Source organism: Vitis vinifera, chromosome 8 (assembly GCF_030704535.1).
Source record: "Vitis vinifera cultivar Pinot Noir 40024 chromosome 8, ASM3070453v1".
Classification (NCBI taxonomy): Eukaryota; Viridiplantae; Streptophyta; class Magnoliopsida; order Vitales; family Vitaceae; genus Vitis; species Vitis vinifera.
Genome location: NC_081812.1, coordinates 20463709 through 20486220, shown reverse-complemented (window position 1 = coordinate 20486220; position 22512 = coordinate 20463709). Strand labels below are relative to the sequence as shown.

The 22512-nt window shown below is 37.0% G+C and overlaps 1 protein-coding gene across 1 annotated transcript; it reads right to left on the bottom strand.

Moving 5' to 3' along the window:
• Positions 1–70: 70 nt before the first annotated feature.
• LOC100257259 (uncharacterized) lies at positions 71–22512 on the bottom strand. The gene is made up of 16 exons (XM_002267209.4): positions 22090–22512; positions 20482–20580; positions 20273–20364; positions 18434–18534; positions 17471–17561; positions 8738–8796; positions 8497–8617; positions 7636–7704; positions 5277–5329; positions 5069–5177; positions 3737–3904; positions 3464–3622; positions 2822–2914; positions 1699–1881; positions 1107–1321; positions 71–718 (listed from the first exon to the last, which is right to left on the bottom strand). Exons 1-16 carry the CDS (start codon positions 22220–22222, stop codon positions 358–360), a joined length of 2106 nt encoding a protein of 701 aa, XP_002267245.1. The 5' UTR covers positions 22223–22512; the 3' UTR covers positions 71–357.

Below are 22512 nucleotides of genomic sequence, written 5' to 3'. Positions count from 1 at the left end.
GAAGCCTGGCGAGTCCCAAAATCATTCAATTTTCTTGACTTAAAAAGTAGTGACTTGCAATAGGAAAAAGTGAAAAAACTGTAATCTAAACATTACAAAAACTCATACGAGCATGTTAAAGTAATTCATTTAATCCCAACAACCCATCGCTGTTCTCTCACTCACACTCCGCCAGTAATACATTTATAAAATCCCCAGCTCAGCAAAACCTAGCATTACACATCGCCAGTGCCATTGACCCTGCTCAACCTTAAATATTATTATCAGTAGAATCACCAATAAACAGGTAAATCTATGAGCAGGAGAAAAAGAAGACTTTAGTAACCAATCAAAATTTGAGCGCAAGACATGTTCACTTCACCACCGACCTCTTCCTCTGCCTCTCCCCCCACTCCTTCCTCTTCCTCTGCCTCTCCCTCTTCCTCTCCCACGGCCTTGAAATCCTGATCTATCAGGCTTCAGCCCTAGTGAATGGATTCCCCTTCTTTTTTGATGTGGTATTTCCTCATCTTCTTCATATTTGGCTGAGCTCCTAGTGATGAAGGAAATTTCTCGTGATCCTCCAGGCCCCAACTTAACATCATTTGGGATACGAGAATCCTGATGTTCATCTTGAAGGGCTGCCACTCGCTCTCCTAAAGGAAGAGCATCCTCCTTTGCAAGGGATACACGGTTCCAAAATGCTTCTGCATGTCGCTCATCCTTTACTTCATACAATCTACAGGTTGTGATACAAAAAGAAATATTAGTGAGAAAAACAATAAAATTTTGCTTCACATGATCACCTTGAAGATCCAACCACAACCCTTCAAAATCTAAAAAAAACCAAAATGAGAAAACAAGTGTTTGATTAAATAAATAGTTAGAACAAAATATTAATTTATTATCATCTCACCTTAATTTATTGCTGCTAAACCAAAAAGATATAAATAAAAGCTTAGCCATGGTTCTATAAAAGATCATACTGTGAATTTTTTACCCTATAAGGATTGGTGGTCATTAAAACAATTTTTAACAGAAAATTCCCCTTATTTTTAAGATTCATTTATCTCCTCATAAATGCTCCATAAACTCCACATAGTAAATATAGGTCACAAAGATCTCACCTTGGAACCCGAGATCTTTTTTTAACTTTACTGCTTTCATTTAGGATCTTGCCTTCAGAAGACTGAGGTTCCTCTGAAGCATCAGAATCACTTGAAGTCTCATCTATATCCTCCATAACAGGCTCAAAATGTTCCTCTACCAATGATGGTTGCTTCTTAGAAGGCATAGGATGTAAAGACATATACTCTTGTGAGAGTTCATCAACTTCGAAGTCCTGCACACGAAAATCAGAGACATTATATGATGCACTGTATAAATTTGGAAATAAACCAACTATAAACACCTTGTACTACCTGATAAGGCCATAAGTCTTTATTTTTGCAAATACAAGCATGGTGGACTATCATAAGACACCATCCAGACTATAATATTAATAATTTTTTCAACTTAGCAATCTAGATGGCAAATTCTCAAAATGCATAGCCAGAGTAATTGTTCATCAGAAAGCATCAATTTCAATATTGAGTATGAGCACGATAAGCATTGATGGTAGTGTCAAATGATTTCTCACAAGTAGAAATATTGAAAATGGGCAACCTTCCAGTATAAACAATTAGTAAGAACTTCCAAAATGACCAAATTGATAATTACCTTATTTTCAAACATTGCAGCAAATCGCTCATCCTTGAAAACATCACTACTAAGAGCTTTCTTTTTCTTTGATTTTTTCTTAATATCATCACCATCAGCATCTTTAGTTTCATTTTCAGCTTCTTCATCTTCAAGAATGCGAGCTGCTAGAACACGGTTAACTTTAGGTAGTTTCCTCTTAATCTGCAGAAAAGAGTGGAGGGAGAAAGTAAGCAATCCAACTGATGATGACATACAAAAAGATACATGATAAGAGGATGTTTATTTCATCCAATCTTCAATCTTGCCCAGATGTCAATTGGTGTTGCACAATTGATCCAAGCATCTTATGGAAGACTAATAGGTGACAGAACCAACCTTGATGAGAGATAAGGAATAATAACATTTTATTTATGTTCAAATGATAAGAAACTAGTTAGACAGTAAAGAACTAGGTATTCTAAAACAGCCCCAACCTGTCAAAAGATTCAAATGTACCCCCTATGCTTTTAGAGTAATGAAGGAGAACATCACGGACAAAGAAATTTTAGACCTGTTAAATCCTATGACAGTTCTCTTTCACGTCTTCCATTTTCAGAAAATAGAAAGGCTAATTGTGCTTGCCACTTTGAGACATAATAATGACAAATAACAACCCCCAATTGCAAAGTAAATAACTCTTCTTGGTATAAAAAACAACCATTCCCACTTATAAGTTGCAACAACCACCCATAGCTTTTGTTTCAACAAATTGTATTTCATTGAAAATACCAATTTAAGACATTAAATATCATATTTCATTAGCATTAGATCATGCACTTGCCATAAAAATCTAATAAAAACAAATGAAAAAAATCCAGTGTCATGTATGAGAGTAGACAAGCAGGAGTACCTAATAAGCTTTCTGGACACTAAATCTTCAAGGGAAACAGAATTATGGTGGGTTAAATTAGCTACTTTCTTGGATCCATCAACACATCATGTAAGAAATATGCTATAATGTTGCCTATAAATATATGAATATTACTGGAAAAGCCAATGGTTGATCTACCCCCAAAATTAGAGACCACAAATTTTCATGGGGAGATTAACAAAGGAAAGTTCAAGAATAATTAATGAAGAACCAAGCAAATTGTTAACTGACCGTAATTCGTGAAGCACGTTCAGTTTCCAGTTTTTCCTTTTTACGCTGCTCTATATAGTTGTCATATGCAAATGGATCCGCCAAGGATTGTGCCTGCCAAAGTATATATAAGCATGATATCAAACAGCAAGCCATTTAAATTATTCCAGATGCGTAACCCAATGCCAACACTAACACTACTACAAACAAGCACACACATAATAAGCACATATTATATGTTATCTTCCTTCATGCAATGCACCCTAGAGCATCGAGCATGGAAAACATAGGGGCGTATATTCATGCTCACAGAACAATTTTTGTTATCTCAGTCAAAACAATAGCCAAAGTAGTAAAACAAAAATTTTTAAGGGAAAAAATGCCATAGCATTTTGCAATTTCTGTTTTGTTCAAGGAACAGATGTGACATCTCTGACTAGTTTACACATAGTGTCTAAATCTGTTTACTTAATGTCTGAAGGCACTGAAAATTCTTCATCACAAATGTTTCTGATTAATAAAGGTAATTTCCATAACACAGTGTAGGCAAAGACATCCCTAACTAGCTGTTTTTTTCTTAATGGTGTGGATGGAGGAATTTTGGGCTGTTACAATGGTATATCACTTAACATAAAATAAGCATAAACAAGAAGGCTATATCACCTTTTTATACAATCGATAATCAATGAAGAAGCCATGCATGTAGGCTCTTAGAAGGTTAGTACCAATCAAATTTGTCAAATTCAACCTCTCAAGGTCCTCCTTTGTCAGAAATTTGAAATCATCATATATGGTTGTTTGTGCACCCTCCTCCAGCTCTTCCTGTAAAGACAAAGCCAAGAAGGTATACCAACCAGTAGAATAAAGATCCCGATTGGAATGAACTCGAGACAGAGAATTTCAAGAACAAGAGTCAATAACATCTTGAAATCAAACCGTTAAATTTTCGAGGTAAGAACACCATTTGGGAGCAGGCCCCAGAGCAGGTATGAAGTATGAAGGTATCTGGCTTCCATCCAAAGCGAGCAACATTAATCCACTGTCACTGAACACGCATATATCATTTATTGTTCCAGTCGGTTCAATGCTGGTCATGCCATCCCCCTGAGAACAACCAAAATGTCAATGAAAGATCAAAATATATGTAAACTGGGGGAGGAAGGAAGATACAAAATATATAACATATTTGATTAAGCACATTAAAATTGTAAGTCATGAATGAAAGAAATTAGAACTGGCAATCATGCAATCATGATCAAATCAAAGTTCAGTTGTTGAATCTGTCATGCTAAGATTTTTTATTTCCCTGAACCCATCTAAAGGCACATTATGATCTGTTTGACAAATTTTTCTGATATAAAATCATTAGATAGGTGGGGTTTAGGCTCAAATAGGGCTAGGGGTTGGCCAAGGCATTTCTGCTTTGTATCATCCAATTGCAAACCAAACAAGTTGAAGTCAGGATGTAAACGCCCACTAAACATTCTTAGAAAAGCAGAAGTAAGAAAAAGAAGTCAAGACAGAATCTGTGCTGCTAATCACATTATGCACTTAAATTTCAGAGCTGAATCTTCTGATCAGCTTATATTGTCAATGTTAATTATGGTTATAATGGTTGTCCCCATGTTCAGATGCAATCTGAATCCTTAGATGATATACAAACAGTGTCCAGCTTGTGGGCAACGGCTCCACATTGCTTCGTATTAGATTTAAAAGCCATTCAGTAGCCAGTACACAATTCAGAGAAAGTGTGATTGATGTTTGGTATTTTATCAATTTCCTAGACAATAAATGCATAATAAAAATAAGCAACACATCACAGTAACACTTCTTCAGTACATTGCCAAGAACAAGTCTAAAAGTAATCTAAATTTCTAAATTAAGCAAACTCAGGTGCTTCATTTTTCAGAACTCTTGGAACAACCTTTTGAAGGATGTAGGAAGCAACTGACTACTGCCATATTAATCCACAAAAACCAGAAGCACATTTAAACATATCTAATTAAATATTCACAAATTAGTCTTAGCTATAGTATGATTATATAAACATAATAAATAAATGAAATAAATATTTGGAACAATGTGAAGTTTTTCCTTTTCTGAACTCCTTAGTCATCACTTAAATTTGATAAGAGTGGGAAAATAATATCTTCATGGAGAACAAAGACAAGTGTATGAATCAATTGGAGAGTTTTCTAAGTCATGGTCTGTAAAAAAAACACAGGTAGTTCTAAGAGATGACATTATTTGCATATGAGAATTGCTCACCGTCTCGGGATCCCATATTCTAACAATATGATTATCAGTAGTAATCAACTTCGGTCGTTCAGAATTAAGAGTTCGATGCCATTTGATGTCCAATATTGGACTGCCATACCTATAAAACAAAGACAGAGTTTACAAGAAAAGAAAGTTTGACCCAATTTTTGTATAGGAATATCAAGGTGTATGCACCATCTGGTGAAGGTCCACTCACATGTGATCCTTAATTCGGATAGGACATGAAGAACGCAAATCATATATCAGAACCTGCATATTTCAATAGCAAGAATGAGTCTGTCAAATGCAGTTTCAAAATAGAGATGACAGCAAAAGGTTGTAGATTTAAAAATCTGAATATGTGATCATAAAGTTAAAACCATACACTAACAATTAAATTACAAGGTGACAACTGAAAAATTAATATGAGGTTCCACAATAAGAAATGCCTTATGCTGAGAAGATTGTGCATAAATCTGAAAATATTCGTCCAAGAGGTTAAGAGAAGAAAAATCTTGTCCCTGATTCCTGATCCTCATTGTCATCACCTCCTCTTAACTTGTTGATGTTTAGGTAAATAGATCCTTTTCTTCATACCATTAATCATATCTTTTAAAACTTCAATCATTCTTTGGTAAGTGTTAGCCAAATTCAACAGAACCACCTGGAACACCCATCAGTCAAAGAGTCTCCAAATCAACCTCTGCATAGAATTCATTATTCATTCTCAAGGCTTCAACCCCTCTTCAGTGTGGCAGGAGGACTTTAGGCATTTCCTTCAGATGTTGTTTAATCACTTTGTCTTTCAAAAACTCTGGTCAGCAAGTCATCTCCCTTGAGAATTCCAGCATTAAGCAGGTTCTCTATTCCCTTGCCCTATTTTTTCTCGCATAATAGAAACATCCATTTCATCCAAAAGCAATAAGAAAAAAGCTACAAAGAGGATGAGCTATTCTTCAATCCAAAAACAAAAATGGAATCACAAACAATGGTCCCAACACCACCAACATAAGTCTGAAATTAAACATCCTAAATAATAACCAGACATAAAGGACCTAATTAAAACCAAGGGGGTAATAAATTCCCAACAAACATCACAAGCATGGAAACTCCTCTCTTAGCAACTGAGCTACTCAGTCACCCAAAAAGAAGTAACAATTCATATCCTTCAGGTCTCCTGAATCCACTTATTCCATCTCATACTACCTTTCTCTCCCTAGGGAAACCCATGAAACAACAGCAGGATATGCTTCAACTTGGAATTTTACAGAATGACAATAGCAAAGTCACCATCAATCAATAAACCTGAAAATATCAAAGTTTTGGCTTGCAATAACTCTTTAAAAGAGCTTGAGTCTCTACTCCAATAGTTATACCCTCTCTTGCCTATTTAGAAATGCATTGACCATTATATCACAATGATCTTTGGACACTCTCCAATACTAAGCTATCTTGAATTATCTACAAAAGATCCATCATAATCAAATTATATAGAGCCCTCTGGGGGTGGAAGACACTTAGGTTGCCTAACAAAAAAGGGGGAGGACGGGGGGAGGGGGTGGGTTGGGTAACCACTTAGGTTGAATCTTCCCGCCTAACTTCCTTGATCTACAAATGTGATCCCAATCTAACATTAACAAACTCAAAGGGATACCAACAAAGACATTCATGTGGCAAAGGTCCACAAAGAAGCTAGAAATAAACGAAGTCCCAAAGAGCCTCCATAGAACTGTATTTGCCCTAAAAATCCTTGACAGTCCTCTTTCACCAAATAGTCCAAATCATAGTGAGGCTAGCTATATGCCATAGAACCTGGTTAAGGAAAATCACACTTCTTGAGACACTCAATTTCAACAAATCTGAACAGCTTATGCTAGAAACAAGAAGAAAAATTGGTCAATTGTCTCCCTATTAGCCAAGCACATAACACAATGACCATGAAAAAGGGCTTTGAAAGGCCGCCTCTTATGAGGCATGTTCTTGATATCAACTTTCTTATTTGCAAACAAGCCACAAGAAGGCCTTATCTTTAGAAGGGGCTTTTGAATTCCAAAATAAATGGTCGGGAATAAAACAGATCAAATTAACAGAAGCAGACAACGCTCTAAGAAAGGAGCCAGAGAAAATGAGAATGTTAAATACCAAACTCCCACATCTAAAATAGAAGAAAATCTTTGCTCCTTCCCACTGAAAATGACTCCTGCAAATGCCTCATCTATTAAAGAAACTATTTCCAACTCCAAAAGGTTCAATGGTGTCAATTTTCCACTTTTATCACTAAACACATACAGAGAAGAAATAGCCCATGTTGAACAAGCACACATTGTTATGCAGATAGCTCCTTGCTGTAGGGAAGGAAAATGACAATTTTCTACATGGTTGGCCTCTACAGTGTGCTCCATTGCTACATATGATCAAGAAACTGCTGCATATACAATGTTCAAGATGCTGCATATAATATGATCAAGATCCAAAGAAAAGTTTGTGATGTTCACAGAGAGAGAGAGAGTGACATAATGCAATTTTATATTCCTAACATGATCTTATATTAATAACTGATATGAGTGATATTGTACCTTTCCTGAACTACTTCCAACAGCCATGAGAAAGCCCGCATCTCCATCAAACTCCAACGCTGTTACCTCCTATAAATTCAGCGCATATGGTAAGAAATCATTAGGAAAAGGAAATAATGACGATGATGACGACGACGATGAGGATGATGATGATGGTGATGCTTAGGAAAAGGAAATGACGACGATGATGATGATGATGATCATCATCATCAAACTCCAATGCTGTTTACCTCCTAGAAATTCAGCGCGTATGGTAAGAAATCATTAGGAAAAGGAAATAATGATGATGATGATGACGCTTAGGAAAAGGAAAGAAATCGTTAGGAAAAAGGAAATATGATGATGATGATGATGATGATGATGATGATGGTGATGATGATAATGATGATGATGATCATCATCATCCAGGGGCCAACAGGAACCCTCCAGGTTTCTGTTGTGATGTGGAACTTGTGAAATAGAAGAAAGAAAAACATTTAAGTTTTTCACTGTTCCCCACTTTTTCATCTTTCAAAAAGCTTTACTGTCAAGGACAATCACATCTAAGGACAGCCACAAGATGGTTAAAATAATAAAACACCCACAGCAGATCATGTTAGGTCTCCCCATAAGTAACCAGTTCAGGATTTAACAAACACTATAGTTTGCATATTTAGAAAAAGCATCTTGAGCTGCAAGGAGTAATCAAACCAAGGATGTGGCTATCATTTCCAAGACATGAAAAAAATTTGAAATCCCTATTTATTGGCTTTTTGAAAATGTGTCAAAGGAAAGTCTGTGTGATATAAGAACACCTTTCCCTTCCCCACTGATGAGGATGTAATTCACATACAGCCACAGATTTAGAAGCAGAATAGCTACCTGGTCAACATCCCCTGCAGCTGCAACGGCATTTATCCTACCAACTGATGATCTTGTTCTCATGTCAAAGCATTCAACAGCACCATCCTCGCCACCGCAAGCAACCAGCCCATGAAGGTTGCTGAATTGAAAAACAAGAGTCTTCAGTTTTGAACAAGCAAATGTCAATATATCAAGCACTGAACTTTCTGATTACTAAAGAATACAAGTGGATACTATAATTACAGTAAGATTCACCAACCTTCGAGAAACTACATTTAGAGCTGGGGACTGGGTGTTAAGAGAGGAGAGGAAACGTCCCTGTGAAGAAATAAGTCAAAATCAGTATAGATGAAACCTAAACTTAAAAGCAGTTCAACAAATATTATTATTATTATTATTATTATTATTATTTTTGATAGGTAATCAGAATCATTTTATAAAAAGGATCGCAAAAAAAAAACATTCCAAGTACACAAGACTTATACAAAGAAACACCTTAAGACAACACAAAAACAAAGAGGGCCACCAACAACAACCCCTTTATCCCTAACTCAATCACTCTACAAAATCTACAAAGGAAAAAGGATTAGGGACCATATATAACTTGCACCAGGCCCAAAGATTACAAATGAAGTAGAATTTCAACCCTTGAATTGACTGCCCCTCATTGTCAAAGGCTCTACTATTTCTTTCCTTCCAAACAGTCCAAAAAAGGCATAAAAGAGTAGCCTACCATGCCTTTTTTCCTTTTCTTACCCAAGAAAAAAACAACCCATCCTCGCAAAGCCTCTCTAACCGAGGAGGGGAGTATCCATGACACACCAAAAAAAGAGAACAGAAGATATCTGTAGACCCCCATTTGGAGCTCATTTTCTGCAGCTTGATTTTGCCAAGTGTCACGATCTCAAGGAGCCACGTGTCCATGCATGGTTGGCTGTTGGGGCACCAGAGTGGTGTTTTTTATGGCCAACCAGAGGTCGACACGTGTCCAAAGAATCTGCAAAAAGCTGCAGACGGTTAAGGGAGTGGGGTGGCCAGCTGCTTGGTCCCTAGCCTGGCCGTTGGAGATATTAGGAAAAGAAGAAGGCTGTAGGGATTTTTTTTGGGGGGAAGGGCTTTTGTTTGGTGATTTTGGGCAGAGGGAAGGAGATTAGAGCTGGAAGAGTGGAGAGCTGTGAGTGAAAAAAAAAGAAACAGAGGAGTTTTCTGGCAGAGAGTAGAAAAACCAGGGTGAGCTTGCTGGTGAGAAGAGGAGGAGATATCTTTTCTTTTCTAGAGGAAGCAAGCTGGGAGTTTTGAGACAAAGAGTCTGGGTTTGAGGAGGAAGCGAGAAGCAAGTTGGAGGTTATAGAGAGAGCCATAAAGAAAGGGTCTCTAACATTTTTCTTCCCGAGAGTAAGTTTTCCATTGTGTTTCTGTTTCTTTCTTTTTCTCTTCATGTATTATTATTGGGATGCATTGTTGTTGATCTTTGACAATTTATGCTTTGTTCTTCATGGCTGACTATTCCTCTTTTGCTCCTGTTTGTGTTTAAAAATTGATTTAATTCCATTTTACCTCCTCTATGGTATTTTAAAGAAAGAAAAAGACCTTTTAATCCACCCATCTGCAAACCCACTAATGAAGAAATGAAGCATAGTTCTTAATGCTTCATCATATCTTATTCCTCCATTGCTCTGTTTTTGCTATTTTTCTCTCTGCTCTTCGTGCTTGGATTTTCTTGAATATGAAGCTGTAAAGGGCACAGCCTGGATCGACTCTCATTTTCATTTGAGTTGGACTTCGAAGGTTTATGAGATAAGTGACCTTGGAGGTGAGCCATGGACAATGGTGCAGAAGAGAGGGAACCGATTTGTGGTTAATGCTAAGTTTTTTTATGTGAACGGGTTCAACACTTATTGGTTGATGGAATTTGCCGTGAATCAATCCACAAAGGGGAAGGTCAGTGAGGTGTTTTAATGAGCAGTCTCTGTGGGCTTAACTGTGTGCTGGATTTGGGGCTTTCAATGCTGGCCAGTGGAGAGCTTTTTCAAAAGTCTCCTTCTGTTTATGATGAAGATGTGTTCAAGGCCCGGGATTTTGTTTTGAGTGAAGCAAGGAAGTATAAAATCAGGCTCATATTGTCATTAAGAAATAATTGGGAAGAATATGGCAGCAAAGCACCACATGTCAAATGGGAAAAGTGGTTGGCCTGAATTTAACCTTTGATGATGACTTCTTCTCTCATCCTATTCTTCATACTCCCCTCTTGTAATTCCATTATTCACATACCCACTTCCTTCATACCCATTAAATCTTTCATGTCCATACCCACATTTCCATTATGCCCCTACCCATCACATACCCACCACCACTCACACCTATCACTTCCCTAACCGTATCACTTAACCCGTCTCTCTCCCTAAACCCATTCCATACCCATTTCCTACACCCTACAGTGGCCGCCCTCAATCTCCCACTCCCCATTTGCCCTCTATTGACCCAACGGCAAGCAGCGAGCGCCACTCACTACTCTGCTTTTGAGTACCGAACACCGCGCAGCCTCCTGCAATGAAGCTTCGCACTACTCGTGCTTTCTCTAATCTTCACCACTGCACCCTCTTCAATCCTTTCGCAAATTGTCTCCAATGGAAAACAACATCTATCCCCTTCAAACAATCTCCAATCTCTTGAACCAGTTCGGGTTCTCTTTATTTTAATAATCCACTGTTGAGGGCATCAACATCCGAAGGATCATCTAGTGGAGCAAATCAGTATATCAGGGATGAGCTGAACATTGTGCTTGGACCTGGCGTCTAAGTCACTGGGTCTGATGTCCAAAAGCTTCCATATCCTCAGGCTGTAATCAAAGAAACTCTCCGGCTAAGGATGGCAATTCCTCTCCTGGTCCCTCACATGAATCTGAATGATGCAAAGCTCAGTGGCTATGACATTCCTGCTGAGAACAAAATCCTAGTGCATCGAGCAGGTCTCATACGCTGTTGGTGATGCCCGGGACAGGAGCCGCAGTCGAAGCAGCGTGTAACCTTGGCTCGGTACTGATATGCAGCGTGATTGCACATGGATATATAATAAGATTCACCATGAGATCAGTCCGCTTTTGCAAAGCTCATTCCCCATCTGATCATGGTGACAATAGAGGAAATAAGGAGAGGAATTCTGGTGGTAATAGGGACCCGTTTACCATTTGAAACTGAATATTGGCATTTTTACCCGAGAATAAAAAAAAATGGAAGTATTAATTGAGACGGGTTCAAAGTGGACTTGAATGGAAACAACAGATTCAAAAGCAATTCGTTATTGCTTTCAATCATTCCAGATGGCATTCTTGGACAATAAATCTGGCTATTGGTTAGAAAACAGATGAAGACATATGTTGAAGTGTTTGATCAGGCCCCTATCAAGTTGACTTTAAGTTTTTCTAAGCTCTTTATGGATGCTATCCAGCAACTTGTCTTCCCCTGTACGTGTTCATGATCACTCTATTGAGGGTCTCGTATCCTATGAACCATTATTTTCTAGGCGCAAGTGAGCACAACAGCAATGTGAGATAGTGGCTCAAGAAGATTCCACCCAACCTTGAGTATTCTTCAAGTCCTAAGTCCATTCCAGAGATCAGTGCACGTTATTTTGGTGGTTTCAGAGTTTCTTCCAGGATGAACCCTAGCCAATTTAATGGTGCAACCTGAATGCAGTTTGACTCATGGAGCCAAGAGAATCCAAGACATAAGTTCAAGGTGTCTCATCTTAATGCACCAAAAATGAGTCTTCACCAGCATAATGGGATTGGTCTGTCAGAGACTTTTCTTATTAATACAACCCAACACTGTTGAAACTTCTAGGGCGGGCACATGTATGATCCCATTTCTTTGCATGGTCACCTTTGGCATGCAAATCTTGGTGGCCACGCGTCACCTCCTTTCATTCCCCTCGTTTCACCATCCTTAGTTTTTGAAAATAATCTTCCTAAACTCTAGTTTGCAAATAATTTTTCAAATTCTATTTTTTTCAAATAATTTCATCTCTTTAATTTTTTTTCATCCTTAGTGTTTTTTCGTTTAGGTTCCAAAAATCCGTTTTTTAATCAAATTTGGCCGCCATTTTCTTTTCGGCGAGCCACTTTTGAATTTTTCATGATTTTAAAACGTTTTAAAATAAACATGAATTTAAATTCCGTAATTCCGAATAATGGAATTTATGGAATTAATTCATGCAAAAATAAACGGGCTTTGGTGGGGGCCCTACATCAAAGAATTTTCTTTAAAATAAAAATCAATTTGAATGAATTGTGACATGTGATGACCTTTGTGCTTGATTTAGTGACATGTGAGCTATGTTTATGCTCTTTATTGTACACTGACCCAATTTTTTGTGATAGCACATTGATCGTTTGATGCTAAGGTACGCCCCGCTCTCACTTTGATCATTCTTCATTGAGTGTTCTGATTCTTATATGTGCATGATCGTTCAAGATATTCATTGATTTACTCATCGATTGCCACAATTGCTTCATTTTATTAGTAGAGACCCGTTTTTAGGGACTTAGAGGGGTGCTACGGTCTTTACCGTACCTTCCCGATAAGTAACCTGACCCCCGAACCCGATCCGGTTTTCGTAGATCACCTTTTTCAAAATAAGGAGTCACACTTAGGGTTTTTCTTTCTTATTTTGTTTACCCTTTTAAAAATAAAACAAAAATAAGTGGCGACTCCAAGTCATTTTTCTTAATCAATAAAAATCATTTTTCCAAATAAAAATCGAGTTTCGCCATTCGAGTGGGAAACGCATTCGAGCGATCGAAATACGGGGTCCACAATATCATAAAACTCTTGTTCTATCACAATGAAAGAGAGTGTGATCAATAGATTCTTCTTTGTTGAGGCATAGGAAGCATCTATTTGCCAAACACCACCTTCTCCTCTGAATGTGAACCAAAGTTAGAATCTTCCTCCAAGTAGCCTCTCAAACCAAGAAAACCACCCTTAGCAGCACCCATGAATTCCAAATCACACTTGTTGGGAAAACACCCTGCATTCCTAAGTATAACGCCTTGTACAAGGACTTGACAGAGAAGGCCTCATTCTTAGACTCAATCCACAAAATTTCATCATCCCTATCCCTAGACACCCTCCTCCCATGCAGTCTCAAAAGGAAATGCTCCATGGTTTCCAACTCCCAATCATTGATTTGCCTAGAGAAGCAAGGGACCCAACACTTACACTCAATAGAATGGTTCCAAACCTCCTCCACCCATGCCTCCTTGGAAGAGGCTACAACAAATAAGGAAGGAAAAGAGATGCATAAAGGCTCATCACCACACCACTTGTCCTTTCCAAACCTCACATTCCTACCATTCCCCACCAAAAAGGCAACTCTACAACTTAACAAGCCTCCCACCTTCCTAATAGCTTTCCATAACCCTACCTCATATGCCTCCCTCAGCCACCCTCCTTCCTCCTCCCTATATTTTCTGCTCATGACTTGCCTCCAAAAGGTCTCCATCTCCTTAGCAAAACGACAATTCCACTTGCACAGAAGGGATTTATTGAGTAGCAAGAGATCCCTAACCCCTAATCCACCTTTACTTTTGTCTAAACAGACAATAGACCAACTAACCAAGTGAGGTTTCCTTTCAAGGGCCCTTCCTCCCCAAAGAAAGTCTCTTTGAATTTGCTCCAAACTCAGCCCAAATGATCTTGGCATGCAAAATAAGGACATAAAATCAATAGGCAAGCTAGACAGAGTGCTACGAATTAAGGCAAGTCTCTCCCCCTTAGAAGTAGCCTTTTCCAAAGAGCCAGTCTTTTTTGAAACCTCTTCTCCCCATCATCCTAAACTGTCACAGACTTAATAAGAGCACCCAAAGGAAGACTTAAATAAGTGCATGGAAGCACCTTAACCTTGTAGCCAAACTCGTTAGCCAACTTCCTTATATTCTCCACCCTCCCCATTGGGATTAGTTTGCTCTGGTCTAGACTAACTCTCAACCCCAAAATGGCCTCAAACCACATAAGCACTTAACTCAAGTAAGTCGGCTAGTTTGGGGAAGGCTCACAAAACACTAACATATCATCAACAAACAGTAAATGTGAAACATCTACCCCCCCACCTTCCTCTTCCTTTTCCTCTCACTTGCTACCCTGGTAGGAAACCACCAACCTTGGCCCTCTTAAGCAAACAACTGAGGGTCTCCATGACAATCACAAACACATAAGGAGAAAGAGCATTCCCTTGTATCAATACCCTAAAGCTCTAAAAAAAGCCCAAAAAAGAACCATTGACAAGAACAAATAAGCTTTAAAAAATCCCAATTGACTTGCCAAAAAGCCACAGAGAAGCCATCAAGGCCTGGAGCTATATCCCCGCTAAGAGCTGAGAGGGCATTTAACACCTTCTCCTTTGAGAATGGTGCTTCCAGCATAGCTGCATTGTCCTCTCATAATGCCCCAACAAAAAGCCCTTTCACAGTTGGGTCTCCACTCCCCTATTTTAGACAAAAGAGAGTGAAATGCACAAGCCACTCAATCTTTAAATTCACTTCTCAAGTCCCATTTAATATACTTTTAATCTTCAAAAAAACAAAAAAAACAAAATACATAACATAGTCTGGACAAACAAACCACTATACACACACACACACACACATATCAACATTGACATGATTAAGAGAAAAAAAATATAAGAAAAGATGACCTATAATCTTCAAATCAAAGGAAAAAGATAAATATTAACCTTCACGATTAAGAAAATTTGAAATGATTAGCCACATGAAATTTCTCAAGTATATTTGTTAAATTTTGTACTAATGCCAAAATTTGTTGAATTCAGTGTTTATAAATTCAAATATCTACTTCATTTTTTGTTAGAGACTCTCTTCCCCCTTGAGTGTGTTACATTTCTATTTCTTTATACTAAGTTTATTCACATATCTACTTCCTCTTTTGTTGGATACTTTCTTCCCCCCTTGAGTGTAATATTTCTATTTCTTTGTACTATGGTTTTTATTTGTAAGGTTGGATTAGTTCTTGTGAGCCTTGACACTTGATTACTTTACAACTTTCCTTTTTGTACATCCTTGAAGGATTGCTTGTCCTTCTTGTATTTATCTTTAAAAATAAATGAAGCTGTTTGTTTCTGTTCAGAAAGAGATTCACATGTCTACTTAAATTGCTTGCCAGAAAATCTATAATACTGAGGCCCTCTATTTTGTGAGCCACACATTACTAGACTAAAAAGACAAAGAACATTGTGTTTAGTCTTTTTTTTTTTTTGGGATTAGAAACAAACTAATTCATTGTATTGAATTTAGTAAGTACAAAAAAGGACAAGAAATCCTTCTTGACATTTACAAAAACTGATAAAAAATATGTTAACAAATATAGTGTTAACTAAAAGCTGGTGTAGAGGAATATGTTAGCAAGTCATGGAAAAGACATGTATTTGTGCAACAAAGAATTCATTCACACAAGTAAATCAGTTCATAGTAATGTATATTTCTAAAGTGCTTCTGTATGTCTACACAGTTGGTAAACACTTTGCCTTTTATTTGATGTAAACCTAAATATTCATTATTCATTTGCTATAATCATAATTTCCATCAAATTTCCATTATCCATTTAAATACAAATGCCCCCCAAATACTCATTATCTACTTAAAAACAAATGCCCATGATTCAAAACCCAAATTCTTAATCCTGTCAAATACCCACACACCTCGGCAAACGCCTATTCCCTTTCTTTTCACAACACCCATTTTAACTCTAAATAGATGACTCCCTATTTCTCTGCACAATGCCCTTTTTGAAGGCTCTAAATTGAAGACAAAACATCTCTACGAAGATGCAAAATTTGAAGGATGAAGAAGCAGAGGGTCCGAACTCTCCATACATAGTTCTCCATTTTTGTGGGTTTTGATCTCTCCTGTTCTCCACCGTTTCAGCTCCAACATTACCAGTTTTACCATCATCCATAACCCAAGAAGATCAGTATCGGCATAATCTTGAAGTTGTCTCAAAGTTGTTGTGTGGTTCACTTAAAGACGATTGCTTTATCTTCAATTCAATCGAGTCTATTCACAAGTCAACCGAATATTGAACTCGGTTATTGGTCCAGGTACTAGCCATGGCCGAGGCGGATATGACTCGGCTAAGTCATACTGGTTTCTCTACGTGCACTCCACTCCATTCCAAAAGAGTATTCATAAAAAAAATATTTAATTTTTTGTTCTAACAGTTCAAAATCTTCAAAGGACCTCCTATTTTTTTCCTTCCATTGAATCCAAAACAAATACAAGTAAAACCATCCAAGTATTTTTCCATTTCTTTCTTACAAAAGATCATGCTAACTCAGCGAATTTCCTCTTATAGTAGAGTGCATTACTCAACAGAATACTTGCTTTAGGGCAATGAAGAAGCAAATGATTAGCCAATTCTTCCTTAACTTTGCACAAATAGCATCGATTAAGCATTGTCCATCCCCTCCTTTTAATCTAATCAATCGTTAAAATCCAACATATGTTGCTTCCCATGCAAAGAATCCCACCTTCACAGGAGCCAAGGAATTCCAAATTATGCTTGAGGGGAAATGCTCACTTCTTGGGAAGGATATTGACTTTGGATCAGCTGAAAAGGAGATATTTGTCTTTGGGGAATAAATGTTATGTGTAAACTTTGTTGTATAAGTCTCCTTGCATAGTGGAGAAGTTCAGTCAATCAGTTTTAACAATCCAAGAGGCCAATCCACTAAGGGACTAATGATATTGAGTGCAACATTATCATATCTGCACTTGCAGATAAATAGGTTACACCCACAAAGTTCTTTCCTACTCAACAACAGAAATAGATGGGCATACATAATGTATCTTACCAAACATCAAGAGTGTAATGAAAATATTGAAGGTTTTTTTTTTTATTTAAAAAAAGGAACTATTTAAAGTGAGAAATTTAATGCTAATTGACAATCATAAAAAATGACATTTGGCTAAGATAAAAACCTGTTCTAAATTAATTCTGTATAGATCTGGTGAAGAGGCAGCACAAAGCAAGTCACAAGACCAGTAATCATATGCAATATCTCTTCCCATCCTGTTGAACAGAGAAACAAATATGCATAAGTTAAATAGACAACCATAAGATCATATAAAAAATACCAAAAATAACTGGTATCAAATCTGTGACAAATAAGAGTGTGAAGAACCCTCTCTCCCCTTCTCTTACAATTTGAAATCTAAGTTGGACATCAATTGTAATTCTCTATTCCAATTCAAAACAACAAAGAGATAGAAAGGATTAAACAATTTTCTCCTCTCAATAAACTGATAACCTAAATATTTATATTTTTTACAACCAGAACTTTTCTCACTAGCCTGAGTATAGAATCAATATTCTAGTCAATTGTATTCATTCATATTTAGGCCGCACCATAAAAATGAGTCCAATGATCTTTAAAAAGTATAAATTATTTTTAGGGTTTACCTTTGCATCTACAATTCTACATAATTTCATCTGAGGTCACAATATTTCAATAGGATTAAAGCTTTAAAAGAATTATCACATGGTAGAATACTCATTCCAATAACATTTCTGTATTAACCTGATCAGAACTTGAATCAAAGTTGAACTCTGTTTACCACCTTCAGGCTTAGTATAATTTTGAACTGTTTCAGGGTTGGTTTTGGTTGGTTATGAGCAATAACTGTAAGCTGCTATGTCACACCTCTTGTTACTTGCTACAAGTAACAACACTTCTACATTACTCTTGTTATCCTTAGAACAAGCCATGTTGTCATAAAAGAAAAAAAAAATGGCATTTTCACATCCTGAACACGTAAATGGAAGAGCTAAATATTAAAGCCAATAAATTGCCTGGATTCAACTATCTATTATTAACACTCAAGGATACACAAAAGTAATTTTCATACAGGAGTACAAATATAAATAAAGTTCAGAATATAAACCTTGGGATTCGCAAACTGTAATGACTTCCATATTTTGCATGTAGACAAACGGTACGATCAGCACATAGGAATGCAAGCTTTGAATAATCATCACCCAGTATCTGTTGGGGCAGAAAAATATTAAGTAACTAATATTTTAAAATCATGAAAACATTATGAAAGAAAAGCAACTAATAATTATCTTCAGCAATTCATAATTCAAATTGAGTATTTTGCGGTTAGAAAGAGTAACCAACGAACTTTGAAAAATGAATATGAATAAACTTGTAACTGACAGAAACAGAGAGATTCAGGAATGTCAACCACAAACACTCTAGTGTGCATAAAGATGTTGAAACATAAAATGAAATGAAATGATAATTCCCAAATTGAAAAGAAATATTGACTAGGTGGGCTCAAGAATAAAAAGAAGAAAGTTAGGCCTACCGCATTGTAAACCATGTTGTCAAATTGTCTCCAGATGATTTCCAAGTTATGCATAATTGGACACCTAGGCAATACTGGCTACAAGAACTCCAATGATTCAGACACATACTAGGCCTACTTTCCTAATGGCAGCCTAACTGTTGGTTCCCTTGTGTAAGTCTGATATACATTGTGGGCCCAAGCCCTAATAGCTTAAGCTTTTAGGAAAGTTGACAGCTTAACATAGTATCAAAACTTGAGGTCTCAAGTTTGTCTCTTCTATACTACTATCCCAACACATAAGGCGGCATGTTAAGCCTCATATACATTATGGACACAAGCCCTAACAGCTTAAGCTTTTAAAAAAGCTAATAGCTTAACACCTAAAAGGATTGCTCATCCTTCTTGTATTTATCTTTAAAAATGAATGAAGATACTTGTTTCTGTTTCAAAAAAAAAAAAAAAGGGAAAATAAGAATACTATCTTACAACTCTATGGATGTTAGTCATCGAGGGAGTTCTTTGGTGTCTTCTTTTCTCCTAGTGAAATGTAGATTAATATTGGACTTGCCTATTAGGGCTTACAGGGCCCTACTTGATAGAAGCCTTGAAGTCAACATTGATAGAGGCTCCATGGATAAACTAGGTCAAATGGGCATTGGTGTTCATCATCAAGGAGTTCGTTGGTGTGTCTTCTTTTCTCCTAGTGAAATGGAGATTAAGATTAGGCTCGCCTGTTAGGGCTTACAGGGCCCTACTTGATAGAAGCCTTGAAGTCAACATTGACAGTGGCTTTGTGGATAGATTAGAACAAATTAGTATTGGTGGCATTTTCAAGAACGATGAGGGTGATGCTAACAAGGCTTTCTTAAAGCCAACTGGTTTTAAGTAGGAAACTGAGGCTGCAGCTACAAGTCTACCTTTTAATTTGAAAGCCTGAAAGAGGCAATATCATTGGGAGTTTCTGACACAACTCATATATTACAAGAGAGTGAATAACTTGATATGATGCTTTTAACCATGACAGTTATTAAAAATGTCCAGAGTCTCACTTTTCACTCAAAGTTGAGGAAGAAAAAAATACATTTATGAGTTGAGGCAGATATTATATAAATGATAACACAATGGACAATTGAAAAACAATAAGGGAGGGAGAACGGTGCAGGAATATTTCAGAGTCAACTCATCCCACAGAAATATGATTGAAAAAAGTATTCATTTAGTAACAATCTCTATTATTGAATGTTGCACACTGATACAGCAAATATGGTTTTTCACAATAGTAATTTCAATGCTTTAATGAGGACCAGCAGTTTCCAAAGACAATAAGAGATGTAAACCATGATACTGTATTGCATTAGGAACTAATAGGGAGTGCAATGAATTGAGATGGTGCCTGTCAGTCAGCCTTGAGCCAGTCACATCTAAGAATACCTGAAAATCAATTATCTCCGAAACCAAATGCCTTTCAAACTTCAAAGACAGTTCCCTCAGCTCGTATACCTTGACTTGTGGAGGGTAAATACCTGATTTCAAGAGCTAGATATCATGATCAGTAGATTTTGTACAAGTTGAGTCATCGTGTTCTGTTTTAACATAACAATAACTATACATGAAGAATTAAAATCTGAACTCCCAAACACCTGATGCAATAAGATACTCTCCATCAGGTGTAGCCTTAATTTTGGTTGTTGCAGTTTCAAACCTCAAATCCTGGATTAAGTCCACCCTTTGCAGATAGTCTATCAATGGATAGAGAAAAAACAAAACACAAACAGAAAAAATAATAAGAATTAGCACAAATCAATTTTGGGAAGTCTTCCACTCTAAGAAAATTATTAAATAATATAAAACACAAGTAAAGTTTGCATAGCTGCCACTTAAATTAAAAATTACTAGATAACAGCAAGGTGGAATAAATTCTGTCTCTTTGCCATCATATCACACTGACTGATAATTTTATGAAGAAGCTAATTTATATATCTTAGAATGGACAACCTAATTATCATCCACTTGGGATTTCAAATTACCTGAAAATATTTACAGCAGTGTAAAGTACCCATGCTATGCACAACATGGCATGGGAATGGGAATGAAGTGTTATGTCACCTGCCCACAACAGGAATTTCTATCACATGGAAAGAGCATGTTCCAACTTTGCTGGCAGTTCTCTTTGCCACAATACTCAACCTCTCCTTCTAAAATGATTGAAATACCCAAGTTGGACATTCTAGGTTACTGAGATGCTTCACTTTCAGAGCCACAAGAAAAAAATTGAATGTTTGAATTGTGGTCCAATGTCCTAAGACTGGTTACCACATCTGCACTCATGACCATTCCTGAATCATATAACATGAATTGGCTACACTAGCACAGGTGAAGTGCTTCTATGGTTTTATAAGTCATCAATTATTCTCAAAAGTTTGAATCCTGATTGCAATCAATGGAACAAATTGCTTGAAATTTGGCTAAAATAGTTCACAACCATAAGTTTGAAATAATTCAGAATCAAAATTTAAAAGGTAGGAAAAAAAAAACCTAGATATACACTATAAGTCCAACTGAAAACTCTAAGAAATAAAACAAGAAGCACACTTCAGAATTGTTAACTGACACACTAGGGTTTTTTCTGATAGGAAGAAACAGATTTTTATTAACAGCACCTAAACAAAGGGCGCACCAAAGCACACATAATGTATATGATAGGCACCAACAGACACCCAAAAAGAGGAGAGGAAAAAAACACACACACAAGCTCTCTCTCCTTGCTTGGAGCTAAGCCAATCCACAAAATCTATCATGGTCAATGAATGATCATCTACATACTAGCTCTAAAAAATCATATTAGGGTTTAACACAGGGTTTAACGTTTTTTTTTCAAATGTAGCAAACGCTTCATATTACAATACACCAAACTCTCAAGCAAACACTATTTATGATAAATACACATTATGATGATTTTGGTTGCGGATTGAAGGCAAGAAAACAAAACATTAAATTCTACTTTTCATTACTGAAACCTATTTTAAACCCTAATAGAAACATCAAATTTTGCTATTAATCATTTGGACCTACTTAAACCCAATACAAATATCTGAAGCGTTTCAACGTAAAACCATAAAACCAAACAAACTTTAATTTAATTTCCACAAAATATTCTCGGCAACCAAATGGATAAAGAAGAAATTGAAAAATTGTGGGGGCGTTAAAAAAAAAAAGAAAAGAAAAGAAAAGAAAAGAAAAGGCAATACCATTATTTTTGCGAAGAGCCCTCAATTTCTTAGGGGGGAGCCAGGTAGCAAGGGAACGCTGATGAGATGATATAGTGTACGTCTTGACCCCATTTATGGAGGTCGACCTTAGATTTCCTCCCTGGTATGCCATCGATCTCTGACTCTCTCTCCGCCCTAAATCCAATCGACTTTAAACACACACAAATCAGAGGATGAAATACAGAGAGAGGCAGAGCCGCCAAAGCAAACTCGTAGGAAGATATAATCAGGCAAAGACGGAGGCTACTTCTTTTATTTTTTCGCATTAATTTTTATCTTGCGCAGTTTAAGAAAGATGGACCTTCCAGCAGGTAGCTCTAATGGACTGTCCCGTCTTACGGGCCTTGGATGCTAGGGCGGTGATTAGATTTTGGAATATTTGATTGGCGCGCCGCCCCTGTC